The sequence below is a fragment of the Hevea brasiliensis genome, chromosome 14 (genome assembly GCF_030052815.1).
Source record: "Hevea brasiliensis isolate MT/VB/25A 57/8 chromosome 14, ASM3005281v1, whole genome shotgun sequence".
NCBI lineage: Eukaryota > Viridiplantae > Streptophyta > Magnoliopsida > Malpighiales > Euphorbiaceae > Hevea > Hevea brasiliensis.
In genome coordinates, this window is record NC_079506.1 from 84,460,789 (window position 1) to 84,476,140 (window position 15,352).

The 15,352-nt window shown below is 31.0% G+C and overlaps 3 protein-coding genes across 3 annotated transcripts; 2 read left to right on the top strand and 1 right to left on the bottom strand.

The window, feature by feature from the left end:
- Nucleotides 1-5,863: 5,863 nt before the first annotated feature.
- LOC110646207 (kiwellin-1-like) lies at nucleotides 5,864-6,440 on the top strand. The gene has a single exon (XM_021799590.2). It carries the CDS (start codon nucleotides 5,874-5,876, stop codon nucleotides 6,438-6,440), a length of 567 nt encoding a protein of 188 aa, XP_021655282.2. The 5' UTR covers nucleotides 5,864-5,873.
- A 1,285-nt stretch (nucleotides 6,441-7,725) lies between these two features.
- On the top strand, nucleotides 7,726-10,340 carry LOC110646216 (probable enoyl-CoA hydratase 1, peroxisomal). The gene is made up of 3 exons (XM_021799597.2): nucleotides 7,726-8,315; nucleotides 9,291-9,573; nucleotides 10,141-10,340. The coding sequence occupies exons 1-3, from the start codon at nucleotides 7,906-7,908 to the stop codon at nucleotides 10,243-10,245; spliced, it is 798 nt and encodes a 265-aa protein (XP_021655289.2). The 5' UTR covers nucleotides 7,726-7,905; the 3' UTR covers nucleotides 10,246-10,340.
- A 1,597-nt stretch (nucleotides 10,341-11,937) lies between these two features.
- On the bottom strand, nucleotides 11,938-13,519 carry LOC110646214 (probable E3 ubiquitin-protein ligase RHC2A). Its single transcript, XM_021799596.2, has one exon. It carries the CDS (start codon nucleotides 13,404-13,406, stop codon nucleotides 12,240-12,242), a length of 1,167 nt encoding a protein of 388 aa, XP_021655288.2. The 5' UTR covers nucleotides 13,407-13,519; the 3' UTR covers nucleotides 11,938-12,239.
- Nucleotides 13,520-15,352: the final 1,833 nt, after the last annotated feature.

The window sequence follows — 15,352 nt, forward strand, 5'->3', positions numbered from 1 at the left end:
AAAAATATTATTTTATTTACTTTTGCAAAACAAATTGAACGTATTTAAACTTAAAAAAAATTAAGTTAATTATAACAAAATTTTAAAATAAATTTATTTGACACATGAAAAAAAAAATTCAAAAGAAACCTTTCCTCCACCCTTTAAAGGTGCCTCCATAGAAGCTGCAACTGGGGACAAAAAGTGGACAACTCTATCAAAACCAGGAAAAGAACCCAACAACTACCAGAAACTCATTTGCTTGGATATGGGAAATTCTTAATTTAAAACTTGACTCTAGCAATTATAAATAGCTAATTAATTATTTATTAGCCAAATTAATTGCCTGTTATATTGGTGTTGTTATGTCAAAGGAAAGAAATTATCGATGATTGTGACACATAATTAAATAAAAGTTTGAAACTTTAGGTATAGATAGGATAATTAATTGAGACTTTGGTCTTCGGAGGCAGCCAAGCCAACTCTAATGTTCCAATCAATCAATTTTTATCCCAATTTCAAGCATTTTTTAATTTTAGGCTTGATTTAATCGATAATATATTCTATCATGCATTACAAGTTTGAAATAACAACTGTATATTGACCGTTTGGCATTGAAGGTAAGGGTCAAAATTATTTTTTACAAAGAAAATATTATTTTAAATGTTGTTAAAAAAATAATTTATTAATTTATTTTTTTTAATTAAAACTTATAATTTTAATTTTAAATTATTTTTTAAGATTATATAAGTAGTATATTTTAAAAAATGCTTTTGTTAATAGCAGTTGTAACATTAACATCACACACAGGTCTTAAGTTATTTAATTAATTACAAATATCTACCCATAAAAAAATTTTACTATTTACGATTTTCAAATAGTATTTTTATTTTCAATTAAATGTCAAAAAGTTAATGCCCAACCTTGATTTATTATTTTTATTATCTATTTTGTTTCATACATAAATAATTTTTAAAATGAAAAAAGTTATCTTAATTAAAACCATTTACTTACCTTATGTATTGTTTATGATAGATAATGGACTACTAAATTATTATTATTATTTTTTATTTTTAAAGTTAAAAATATAATTTAATCTTTATCTTAAAATTAAATATATATATATATGTATATATATAATTATTTTAAAATAGAGAAAACTTTAACAATTTCTTATTATATAGTTTGATAATAGGGAATGATTGATTTTAAATTGAACTCTAAATTGGTGTATCAAAGAGTTTAATATAACTTATACATAGAATTTTCTAAATATTATAATGCAATATTAGTTGCATTATAATTATAAATTCATAACAAAAATATATAAATCAATCACATGAAATTTAATTAGCATCTTATTAATTAATCTCACACAAAATGCCACCCAATATTTTATCACCGTTAAATATTTTATCCCGCACATTACTTATAAAACAAGCGCATGTGAGATTTATATAAAGATAAAAATTCTATTAAAATTATCATAATTTTAACAATAATATAATCCCATCACTAAATTTTGTATGCGTATATTTTATTTTTTTAATAAAAAAATAAAAGATTAATTCAATAGGTAAAAATTCAATTAACACTCCTATTAAATTAAGAATTTGAGTCTTGTTTATAAATATTCTTTTATAAATTATCTGTAAATTCTATTATAATTTCTCATTCCCCTTCACTTAAACTTTTAATTAAAAAATAATTCCTAGTGTTTATAAATCTCTACCAACTATTCTATATATGCATTAATTATCTTCTTTAATAATTTTTTTTTGTTGAATTATTGAAGATAATATTGCTTAATTAAAACAATAGACTAATAATATGCTATGGAAGCTGAGTCACGTACCTTTCATTCTCAATCACAAATCAAGTAATTACGACTAGTGGCTTTTCTCTAATTTATTTAACACGTAGGACATTCAATTTGACGGCAAAAGCATATAATATGTTCAAATATCCTTTGAAATTTTTAGAATCTTACAATACATAATTAATTTCAATATTGTCCATTGCTTGCATCATTTGTTCTTGTATATGTTAAGCACACGTGTCTTCTTTCAATCCATTGACTCATTAGCTCTAATTGTCTATTGCTGTAGATTACGATAGAGACTGGCTGAATTTTCATAACCAAGTAAATAATTCCATATTTCGACTCTCAACTTTTAATTTTTTTATATATTTAAATAATGAATTGTTATTAGAATTTAAATTTAAAATTTTATGGTTTTAAAAATAATTTTAATATTATTAAATTAAAATTTTATTAAAAGTAAATAATTAAATTTTTATGGATAAAAAGTATTAATTTTAGTGTTCTTGTATATTATAAATTTATATTGAATTCGAGGTTGTGCAACTGAATATTAAGGTATTGATTACCATGGCCTAATTAACTTAAATTAAATTCAACTCTCTGGTTTCCACAAAGGCTGCCATGATAGCAAGCTTCCATTCCAAACAATTATGGCTAATTATGGTCCCCAAGGCATTATTTCCTCAAAGTGACCAATCTTTCAACCTTCCAGCAAAGAAATGTTTTTAATTGCATGCTTTCGCTTTTACAGTTCCTCATTAGGACATGAAGGAAAAGAACCCTTTTGAAGCTATGAGACAATCACACCTCTCGCCCCATATCACTTTCAAGGGTATATACATACTTGGAAGATTTTCTTAGGCAATTATTTAAAAGAAACCAAAGAAAATATTGAATTCTATGGGGACCATCTAATTTTCTTGCTTTATATCAATCCTCTAGCCCCTTCTCAATAATGCCTTCTAATAAGATTGAATATTTATTTTAAAATTTATTATATTTATATTGAGAAATTAAAAAACCTACCTGTCATTATATGTTCTGCTAATTTTAAAAAGGATTTACATTCAAACCCATTGATACTTTGGTTTATCAATAAAGGCTCTCAAGGGTCTTTTATTTATTCTTTTAAGTATATATGCATGATTAAAGGTATTTTCAGATTAGTTTCTTCATATCAAGATCAATTTTTTTTTGGACAATTTTAAGGATTCTCTCTATATTCACCTCATACATTTAGAATAAATAATTTTAAAGTGTTTCTTAACAAAGTCTAATAATTTTAGTTAGTAAAGAATGAATGAAAACTTTCATTTTTTACCGATTAGATTAACCCTATTGAGTTAAAAAAATCTTTTATTTAAAACGTGGGATTTTGCCTTTTGCTAAACTCTCCTGTATACAACATAAGAGGAAGCATCAAATTAGGCAAATGCAAGTGGTTGGTTCGGCCCATGCATAAGTTGTCCATGCAGAGGAATAAAAAACAGGAAAAAAAAAATTCAAGACATGCTCATAGCTAACATTATCCATATTTATCCATCTATAATTTATATTAGATTCTATATTATCCTTCACTCAATCCTTTATAAAAAAAACAAAAAAGACAAAAAAAAATTGGGTATTCGTCTAATCAACATGATCTTTTTAATTAAACAAATAAAATAGGGAAAAATAAAGAAGTCAAACAGAAGGAAACAATGAAATTTGGTGAGATTTCACCATCTAAGACACCAATGAATATGAATGAGGACAACTGGTGTCATGATTCATGAGGTCCATGCAAAGTTTGATGGGAACTTGTTTCTCATTTACCCACTTCCATACATTAGATTTTGGGGAGGCTAATAATGCCTTCTTTTCTTTGTTTTTCTTTTTGGTTGATTGATCTAATCAATATCAAGACTTCCCCAAATCTGTCCAAACTTGGTACCTATTTATTGTTGACCTTGGGCAACATATATGCTCCAAGTTTGGTGTACCACTTATAGCACAAATTTTTATTTTCCTTTAACATAATTTGGCCTGACTGAAATTTAAACCAACAATTTCATAACCTTAAAGATTACTTCAATATTACTGAATTGAAACTCATTAGTAGTACAAATTTTTATTTTTCTGTTGGTATAATTGGATCTAATTAGAATTTCAAGTAGAGGCATCACAATCCTATAGATTATTTTAATGTTATTAAATTAAAATTTATTAGTATTATGAATTTTTATTTTCTTTTGATATAATTGGGTTTAATTAGAATTTTAATTAGAGGCATCACAATCCTGTAGATTATTTCAATGTTACTGAATTAAAATTTATTGGAAACACTAATTTTTATTTTAATCTCATTAAAACTTTCTTTAATTTTTGCTTTTTGGTATGATAATTCAAAAATCCCCTTCATACAGCAATACCTAGAAGCTTAATTTGGTGGTATGTGAATCTCAAGTTGAAGCTCTTCTTTTCAAACTAAGAATATATATATATATATATATATATTAACTTTTAAATTATTAAGAAAAATTACATTGCATTCATGATCTTTTATTTTGACATGTTACATTTAAGAGTTTTATTTTTACCTATTACAATATTTGATTTTTTTATTTTATAATGGATGAATGTAATTTGTTGGTAAAAATAATTAAATATATTTCTCGATTTAGTTATTTATTTTCAAATTGAGTAAGTTATGTTCATCGATTATAAAAATAAATATTTAAGAATGTAAATATAACACCATAAGTCTTACTAATTTCAATAATTTTCAAGCTAGAAGCACTTGAATGAAAATGATTAATCCAAGTTATTTTTTTTTAAGAAATTAATCTAAGTTATTTTTAAGAATCCCACGAATTTTATCCAAACATTAATATGGAATCTCATAATCAAGCCAACTTAAAACTAAGACATTTTCGTTACAATCTGTGTTTATATTACGCTTAGTATGCTAAGTCAAAATTGAGCTTTTGGTTATTGTGATTCACTGATGTCTCAAGTGGGATTCTCTCATCTCCAATTATGGATAGCTTTTTTTTAATAAATATATCAGCTTTCTAAAATTTTTTAAATCTAAGGTGATTCTAATATAGTTTGATGTATAGCCTATAAACGTAGGATATCATAACAAAAGTTTAAAAAAAGTACAAAAGAATAGGAATATAGTAATTTAGAATCAAAGATTATCGTATAATAGATATATATATTTTTTAATAACTTAAAAGATTAATGCAAGTATTAAGAAAGAAATCCCTCCCTACATGAGTAGGTTGTAAATGGATAAAAGGGCAAATTATAAATGGATCAAGTTAATCTCTTCGGTTTATTTAAAAAGTAGATGAAAAAATAATACATTTGTTAAACACATGTTGGACTTTCTATTTTGGCTTAAATAACCAAAAAATTAAAAAAAAAAAAAGAAAAAAAGAAAAGAGAAAGAAGTTGGCATGTCTTGCTCTTGATACTCGACTACCAGGGAAGGAAGGGGTTTGCTTAAATGTAGTTGGGCTTGGATATCATTTTTATTTTGTTGGATTAGGCTCAGATTGGTGAAACCAAAAGCCTCTTGAAAAAGCCCATACGACCGCAACAACGCCAAAACTGTTATAGTTTAAAAAAAAAAATGTTTGAGGATATTGCTTCTGCTTCGATCTGTTTATAGGATCAAGTCCTAAAGGTCTTCATTATCTCTGCTTCTGCTTAATTTGCTTTTGTGTTCAAAGTGTTTGATGAATGTTTCTGGCTTACATTGCTTGATGTCAAATATATGATTTCTTTATTCTTTATGCGTTTCATAATCTAACTGATTCAATGCAATTGGTAGTTTTCTGCGCAGGAATACATCCACTTTTAACTCTATTTTGTCTGCAGACATCCCTTTCAGCTGATGCTTCCAAGTTTATGGTTCAACTCCTGATGAAATTCCTCATTCTTGAAACCAAGGTAATAGACCACAATCTTGTCCTCACTTATCACAAGGACTGCCATTTTCAGTAACTTATCTCTATATAAAGTCTTGTACCAATTCAACTTCTCCACACCAAACCACAACAAAAAATTTGAAGCAAGAAATATGAAGAAGCAAATTTGTTCAAACATTATTCTCTTTTGCACTTTCTTTCTCGTCGTGAGTATTTTATCTGTTGGGGCTCAGACTTGCAAGCCCAGTGGCAAGATTAGAGGCAAAAATCCTCCTCCAGGAGGATGCAACTCAGAGAATGACTCTGATTGCTGCAAAGATGGCAAGGTTTACACAACTTACAAATGTTCACCCCATGTGACTAGACGAACAAAAGGAACACTAACACTCAATAGCTTTGAGAAAAATGGAGATGGTGGTGCCCCATCTGAATGTGATAATCAATACCATTCAGATAATGAACCTGTGGTAGCACTTTCAACAGGATGGTTCTCCAACAAAAGAAGATGCTTGAACTATATTACCATCCATGGAAATGAAAAGAGTGTGAAAGCCAAGGTAGTAGATGAGTGTGACTCTACCATGGGATGTGATGCTGACCATGATTACCAACCCCCTTGTGCTAACAATATAGTTGATGCCTCAAAAGCAGTCTGGAAAGCCTTAGGGGTGCCTGAAGATGACTGGGGTGAAATGGATATTGACTGGTCTGATGCTTGAGCTTCTCATATATCCACCATTATTATATCTCTATATGGTAATTTCTTGTAATACATAGTATTATGTTACATACTTGAAGTAACATGTGCTGTTTTATAAATGAGATATATTACTTTTAAAAAAATTTGGCATAAAGTTTAACTTGGTATCTAAGCATATAGTCCATATTAAATATGATCTAAATTAAATTTTCGATCTAATTTCATCATAAATATATATTTTTTTTGTTTAAGATAAAAATTAATATTTTGATTAATATTAGTTTAATTAATTAATATAATTCATTTCCCCTTTCATTCTTTTATTCACATGAGAAGCATAAAATCTGCTCAGCTAAATAATAATAAAAAAAAAACTTTTGATTAATTTTAATGAATATAAATTTTTACAAATTTTAATTTTGTTGTTTTATTTTTAATTTTTTTAAAAACTTTTTAAATACCTTTCGTTAAAAGTCAAAATATATGTTATTATTATTGTTTTATCTTAAATTAATTCAATTAAAAAAAAATAAATTTATGGTGTAATTAGATTGAAAAATTAAATTTAAATAATATTAAACACATATTCAATAAATAAAGAACAAATTATACAAATGATATCTCAACATTTTAATACGTAACAATAAAATATTTAAACTTTAATTTATAATAGTTGATTTCTAAATTTTTTATATTAACATTTTTAAATTATAAAATTATATTTTTAAGCATCGATAATTTGAAGTTAATAAATTTTGGTTATTAAAGTGTCAATTTAGATAATTCAAATAATCATATAATTTAAATAGTCAGAGTTATAAATAGAGAATAGAATAAATAATTTTCTCAATAAATATTAAATTATAAGAAAAATTATAATTATAAATTTAATAACTATTATATCAATAAAAATAATTTAAAAATTAATCATAAAAGATTACTGAAAGATTTTAAGTTATCTAAATTAAAAATTAAAATTTTATATTATAAATTAAAATTTAGATGTGTAATTTGTCCTGCAATAAACCCAATGGCTATAGAATAATTTATATGAAATGGTAAATTAATATATATAGATATATATAGATATAGCTGACCCTCCTCTAAAGATTTAACTCAAAATCGTTCAGAGTGGAAAAAGCAATCCATATAGCCGATCCAAAATTTTTGGGATAAAGCCTTAGTTGAGTTGAGTTATATATATATATATATATATATATATATATATATATATATAAAATAATAATATTTAATAATTTCTTATAAATAATTTTAATAATTAATATTTTGTTTATTTATATTTTAGCAATAATTTCTCCACTGCCGGTGCTCTGTAACGACCGCATTCGAACGTCACCGAGGATAGGACTGATTAATTGCACGCAAACCAATACTCTGATACCTCCATAAAAACCAATCCGCGAAGGCGCGAACTCCTCCCTCAACTTCACTTCTCACTAGTTCACAACCCGACTAAGGCAACGATGGATCGACCCCCACCCGAAAGTCTCATCCTCGTTTCCCGCGATCCAAACGGCGTAGCAACCATCACAATCAATCGTCCTAAATCCCTCAACTCCTTGACCAAGGCAATGATGACCCGCATGGCCCACGAGATCAAGGCTCTAGGTCTGGATGATTCGGTCCACGTCATCATTCTGTGCGGAACTGGTCGGGCTTTCTGTTCCGGCGTCGACCTTACCGCGGCTGAGGACGTTTTTAAAGGGGATGTTAAGGACGTGGAGTCCGATCCGGTTGCGCAGATGGAGCGGTGCAAAAAACCCATTATCGGTGCGATCAACGGGTTTGCGGTGACCGCCGGATTTGAAATAGCGCTCGCTTGTGATATTCTGGTTGCTGCTAAAGGAGCCAAGTTTTTGGATACTCATGCTAGGTGTGTATTTGTTTCATAGCTAATTGAGTTCCCAATTGGATTCTTGGTGCAAATTAGTTTACTTTGGCTGAAAATTTTTTATCTGATTTGGAAATTTGGTTCCTTTTGCTCAATTTTTATGACTGAATTCGAGTTCTACTGATTTAGAATGAAACCATCTTATCTGCTTCTAAATGTTTCTATGAAGTTGAGAAGGCTTGGAATTGCATGAAAATAATGTCAATTTAAACTTTTGCTTGGAAATGCATTATCATAATCCAGTATCAATTCATAGTTTCATACGTGTTTGGAATATTTTGAGTCTTTTCCTGTTATATTTACGGCCGTGATCGTATATTCTTCATGCAGCTCTGCAGCTCATTGCTGGGATGTAAGGCGACTGGGGAGGGGTCACGCAACCGCCCCCCCGCCCCCACCCTGGCACGCACCAAAAAAAAACACTTTTAAAATTTTCAATTTTGCCTTTATATTTTTATACATTAAAAAATACATCTTATATTGTCCCCCTAAAATTTGTCATCTGCCCCCCAAAATTGTTAAACTTTTCTTTTTTACACATGTAAATTTTACCCATTTATGAATAAATTCTATATTAGCCCTCTAAAACTTCTATATATATATATATATATATATTCTCGTTTTTATGTATGCATTTTTTTTTTATCAAATTCATAATTTTTTTTCTAACTTCATCCCTTTTTAATAAAAATTTCATGATTATCATATAATTTCCAAGTTTTCAGCTTTTTCTTTTGAATATCTTCTATATTGAAATAATAGATTGCTAGAAGTTGTTTGAGGTGTTTAAGTGAAAATAATATTTTTTATTGCTTGTAATTTAATAGAAGTTTTAACACAATTCTGTCATTCTTAGCTTGCAATGTTCACGCTTATGTTTAAATCCTAGGTTGGTTACTGCTTGCAGGTTTTATTCCTTTGTGTGATAATGATTTTTATGCCAATTGATGCTTGCAGATTTGGGATATTTCCTTCTTGGGGCCTTTCACAGAAGCTTCCACGCATTATAGGACCTGGCAGGGCTCGTGAAGCTTCTTTAACTGCCATGCCTATAACAGCTGAGCAGGCTGAGAAATGGGGCTTGGTTAACCATGTTGTTGAGGAGAGTGAACTATTAAAGAAAGCACGAGCAATTGCAGAGGCCATGATAAAAAATAATCAAGATTTGGTGTTGAGATACAAATCTGTCATAAATGATGGCCTGAAGCTGGACTTGGGTCGTGCACTCTCTTTAGAGAAGGTTGGTTTTTTTTTTATTTCTTTTTAATTTATTTTTATATGCTTATATTCCCTGGAAATTGGCATAAATATATTAGAAAAGAACAATTTTCATTGCATTACAAAGCACATGAGTTTTAGCTCTGAAGTTGTTTCCAGGGGGCCATGTCAAAGCCAAAAAAAAAAAAGCACAAGAATGGGCATCATGAAGACAAAATCACCCCCAGTTTTCTTGGAAGGAATAAAAAGGCAGTAGTTTGGACACTAAAAATTAGAGCTATTCCTACCAATCAGTAGCCTTGTTGGCTTTCCTACTAGCTAGTCTAATGGAGGCTGAAAAGGGGGTAGTCCATGTCGTCCATTCCTTGAGAGTTTTAGCTTCTGTTCTATCGACCTTGCTAATTTCATAGATTTAATGGGAGCAAGAATTCACGAACAGTTTTGATGATTTTGTTTTTCATACTTGTTTTACAGGTATTACGTTGTTGATGAATGTTGAGAGGGTGTATTCTAAGATTTAACAATAGAGTTTTGAATTGATTGTCTGATTAATTTAATTTTATGTGTATGCATTTTTTTGGCATTCCAGGAGAGGGCACACGAGTATTACAATGGAATGACCAAGGATCAGTTCAGGAAGATGCAGGAGTTCATAGCTGGTCGAAGTGCAAAGAAACCTTCTTCCAAGTTGTAGATTATATAGATTAGTACACCTTTTAAGGTGGAAATAAACAATAAACATTTATGTTATTCCTGAATTGTAGAAAAATGAAATGAATAATTTTCGTACGCTGCTTGTGAAGTAGAAATACCAATTGCATGTTGTTTGTTGTCCCTGGAAAGCTGAATCGAGTTGCAGATGATTACTGAATTTTGGAGTAGTTTGGAGTTAGTACCATTGGAAAACCCAGCATCAGGCCTACGTTTAGAACAATCAACATGACTACAGTATGGTTCAATTCTGGTTGCCTTATTTGTATATTTTGCTTATGGGTAAGCACTAAAATCACTTCTGAAATGAGTTTGGTGCCGCTTGTCTCTATTCCTTATATCTCTCGTCTGCCTCGCCAAGTCTAGCGCAGAAGTGCTCTCTTATCTCCGTTTCTTCCATCAATAACCTCTCTTACAAATCACAATGCCAGTTGATTCCCTCGTAGCCTCTTTTTTCCCTTCTGAGTCAATTCCTAAAGAGCCCGTCTCATCAGGCCAATCGGCACAATCACAGTAAGAGTCGACTCTTTGATACAATTCCAATTTTCTGGGATGTTGGATGCATAATCTGCCACAACCATCGTTTCTTGCAAAGCTAGTCAGCCACCATAAGCACCTTGCCTCTAGTCCTCTCGCCACTATCCTTTGCGGCCTCTGCTCTTCTCTTATTCTTTAGTCCTTTCAATCCTTTGTCTTCAAGTTTCGTCTAACTTTTCCCCTACTAAATTGCTTGGTATATCATTGTTGTTTCTATACAAATCGATTTGTTTTCATGAGTGATACTACCAGTAAAATTCATGATGCTGAGAAAAAGCAATATAGATTTTGATAAATTGAATTGAATCAAATCAAATCAATATGGTCTAATATGGAACAAATTCAAAAAGGAATGAATCTCTTGCTAAGCTCATAAAACACTAACATAAAGTTTTTATACTGCCAACAGAACTTGGCTCCTAAAAGCAACCTAAATGAATGGAATAAAATCCTATCCCTTGCAGATAATTTTGGCTTCCCACTGACAAAAACCATTTGTAAAGGGTTGGCAAATGAGAATGTATAAGAGAATGGGCATGTCATGCATACATTTGGAACAACTTTCTTTACCCTTACACTTCTGTCTCTTCATGAGAATGTATAAGAGAATGGGCATGTCATGCATGCATTTGGAACAACTTTCTTTACCCTGACACTTCAGTCTCTTCTAACAATTCCTTACCAGCAAATAAGGCATTTTAAAAAAGCATGATAGTTCAGGACATCCCTTGTCTGGTCCGTTGCCTTAAGAGGCCCATCAATTTGTGGGGAATCCACATTTGTAAAGCTTTTCCGATGTATTTCAGTCATCGATCAATTCCATGCCCCATTAAGATTTCCTTTCTTTTATCGTCCATCACAAATTCACAATAACAAGATTTTTAATGGGTGATGATCATGCAACCTTTCACTGAAAATACACTCTCTCTCAACCAAATATCTTTCGAAGTTAAATATAGCCTATCTTTAATGAATTGATTCTTACATTAGAAAGGCAAATAATCGTACAGTTGATCCAATGAGAGGAATTTCTCCAAAAAGATTTGGTTGCACGTTTTCAAAGAAAAAACCCACTGCCCAATTTAACGCTCTGAGGACTACTGAATACTGGATTTTTTTAGATTTCCGGAGAAAAGAATTGCAGAAAAGAAAAGAAGATGCTTCTTAACTATAAATTTTGCATAAATAAATTAACAAAAAGGGGGAAAAAAAAAAGAGAGAAAAAACATGAAACTAACAGAGGACTGGGAGCTTTCCCCGTGCCTCTATAACTCTCCAAATGCCATTCTTCTGCTGCTTCTCGCTTAATTCATTTTCTTCAAATTGCCCTTATTTCCAAATTCAACAAAAAAGGGATTTTCTTGTTTAATCTTCAGCTTTATCATATATTCATATTTACAAATAACTAAAAACCACCATGAAAGTCAAAGTTTTCAGCTTTCACCTTCTCGTTCTCCTCCTTGAAGAAGCCGTGTTATTAAAAAGCCAAAAAGACCTGCTCCTTCCCCTCCTAATTCTTGAATCTGAATTTGAGCCCTCTCCAGCAACTCCACCACTAAAACAAGTAAACCAATGCCTTAAAGCCCGACCCAAATCAAGCCAACCACCATGTCCTCCTCCTCCACCGCCACCTCCGTTCTCTCTCCCTCTGCTCCCTCCTCTTGCCCCCCATGATATCCTTCTAGGCAAACCCCCATTATTAAACCCACCGTCCATCTCTGTATAAACCACAGGCAGCTCTCTCATCCCACTCCTTGCTCCAGCAAGCCTCCCCACTGCATACCCACCTCCCGGCAACCTCCATATTGTCAATCCCACCGCCTCCTCCTCACTATTATTTTCCCCTCTTACCTGTCCGTTACCAGTTTCATCGTCCCCAGGCAACTCGTGGCGGCAAACTGGGCACGAATTTCGAAGTGACAGCCATGGAAGTATACAATCGGAATGATATATGTGCTTACACGGCATTTCTCGCGCCTCCGATTCCAATTCGAAGGGCTCTTTACAAACCGCACAGTGCGACTCCATAGAGGTGTGGCACTCGCTTATAATTACAGTCGGCATCGACTCAATCGCTGATTTCGATGCCGGCGGGTGCTCGAATCGACCAAGCCCATTAATCTCAATCTGCGATATCTGATCCAATAACCTTTCAAAACCAGATCCCAGTAAAAATTCCGACATGCTGGGCGGCAAAGGTCTCAACCCAGACCCACTTCCATCGTCATAATACAACTCGAATCCTCGTCCACTACCCTCGTTCTCACCACTGTCGGATTGTCCTGCCCCTCCTCCGCGAAGCACAATAACGGGGTTAATCGGGGAGCGGTTACCGGCGTTCCTGCGGGTTCTACGAAGAGGATTAGTTTGATCTGTAGACGGAAGGTTACCTATCATTAACATAGCAGCAGTGGCAGCCGCGGCAGCCGCAGAAGAAGACGGTGGAGGAAATCTCCGGTTCCCCATATCTTCTTGGATCTCAAGCTCTTCGACGAATCCGGTCTCGCAATATGGACAGGTGATTCTGTCCTCCGCCCCTAGCTGCCTCCATGCTCGAACGAAACGGCTGCACCTGTAGCACCAATACGAGGCTGCCGGCGATGACATGAAATCACAGAACCCTCTTCTCCTCTCGATCCCCCTCTGTGTCTGTGTGCTTGAGTTGAAAGGGAGAGAATTATTAGGATGTAAATCACAGAGGATTTTGCTTCTCAAAGAGACAGATTACATATATGGAAATAGAAGATAAACTGAAACGGGATGCTATTAACGGCAAAACCGCGTCGACGTTGTTAGCGTTGTTACTACGCTTTGATTTCCTGACACTTGGCATGCTCATTGGTTATTCACAAACGACGTTTACATAGCCGTTAAGAGAGTTTTTTCGGGTGTGTAACTGGTTTCGGGGAATATATTTTGCGGGGTAGGTTACTACTTTCGGGCTGCGTCAAGATTCGGCCTCTTCTATCATTGATTTTAAATTTTTAATTAATCTTAATAATATCAAATTTTAATTAAATTACTCATTTTTATAATAAATGCAATTTTAAAAATACATAAATTTATAAATAATCATTAAATTAAATAAATATATGCATAATATATATAAAATTTATTAAAATAATAATATAGAAATGTGTGTGTGAAAATAAAGATTATTATTATTAATTTAATATTTTTTAATTACATTTTTCAGTATATTTTTATTTATTTTAATAAAAGCCTGGAAAGTGTACACTTGCGAGCAGAATAAAACGTGGCACGCGATAAAAGCGCCGAGTCATGATACGATAGAAGGTGGACCACTCTATTCGCTGACACGTCACAATGTCCTTCCTTCCTTTCTTAAGGCAGCGTTTGGTTGGTTTTTGGGTATTGCCAAATTCCATAATTAATTAATTAATTAATTAAGGTTTTCAAAATCCACGGGCTCATGACAGGCAACATTTTTAATTTATATTTATTTCAAGAAAACCGACCGTTTCGGTCCTTTAAATTAATTAAAAAGACTTGATTCTTAATTTTTTTTAATTTAATTGATAAATTATGGTGGTTTAGCGACCTGGCTTGTATGATCACACATGGAGGATGTCATCAATTATGCTAATCTTTAACCATTAGGGTTGGATTAAGACATTTTAATATCAATGGTGACAAAAGGATTACATCATTGCCTTTCTAACTAAGTCTCCATAATTATCTTCTTAAATTTTGTGTTTAATTTTCAGAACTTGCAATTCACATGGATAATATTAAAAAAAAAAAGAATATATTTGAATTTGAATTATTGTTTTGCGGTAATTAAATTATGAAATTGGTAATTAAATGTAAATAGTCACATCCATAGAATGATGATAATAGTTAAAATTGGACCAACTTCCATTTGGGCTGCATCAAAGATTGTTTTTGGCTAATTGCAGCAAGATTTAATTAGTTAAAGAAGGCCATGTTCATATAATCAAATAGGTTAGTAGGGCTAATTGAACATTTCAGTATTCCAATTGGTTGAATCAGCTATCTATTATTAAGTTTGTCTTCCTTATCTATTATTATTATTTACTTTTAAATTTTAAAAATAAATTTATCTATTTATTTATAATATTTTTAAAATTTATAAACTAAAAAAAATTAGATCAAATTTTCACTTTGATACTTACTTATAAACTAGTTTAATTAGATATTTTATTACAAATATTATTTAATAAATTTTTAATTATTTTAATAATAAATATGTTTAAATTATTTTTTACAAAATATATTAAAATCTTATCAATCATTTATAAACTCCTTAACCAATATATAACTGTTTAAAAATTTAAATAGTTATTATATACTCAAATTAATTTAAATTAGTTTATAAATTAATTTTTATAATTTAAGTAAAATACCATTTAATTAGGATATAATTCAATTTAATAGCACTTTATAATTATTTGTTTCGAATGCATAAAAAGTGCACTTTTAAAATCGTTTAAGGAGAGGATAATTTTGATGCGTGAAAACTAATTAGAAAATATCTTAAATTTATAAATGAAAAAAGTAATTTAATTAAT

Excerpts from the sequence above, each read along its gene's own strand:
- LOC110646214 (XM_021799596.2), bottom strand. The coding sequence starts at position 13,406 with ATGTCATCGCCGGCAGCCTCGTATTGGTGCTACAGGTGCAGCCGTTTC.
- LOC110646207 (XM_021799590.2), top strand. The coding sequence starts at position 5,874 with ATGAAGAAGCAAATTTGTTCAAACATTATTCTCTTTTGCACTTTCTTT.
- LOC110646216 (XM_021799597.2), top strand. The coding sequence starts at position 7,906 with ATGGATCGACCCCCACCCGAAAGTCTCATCCTCGTTTCCCGCGATCCA. Across the intron at positions 8,316-9,290 it reads TTTTTGGATACTCATGCTAG|ATTTGGGATATTTCCTTCTT; the intron begins GTGTGTATTTGT and ends TGATGCTTGCAG. Across the intron at positions 9,574-10,140 it reads GTGCACTCTCTTTAGAGAAG|GAGAGGGCACACGAGTATTA; the intron begins GTTGGTTTTTTT and ends TTGGCATTCCAG.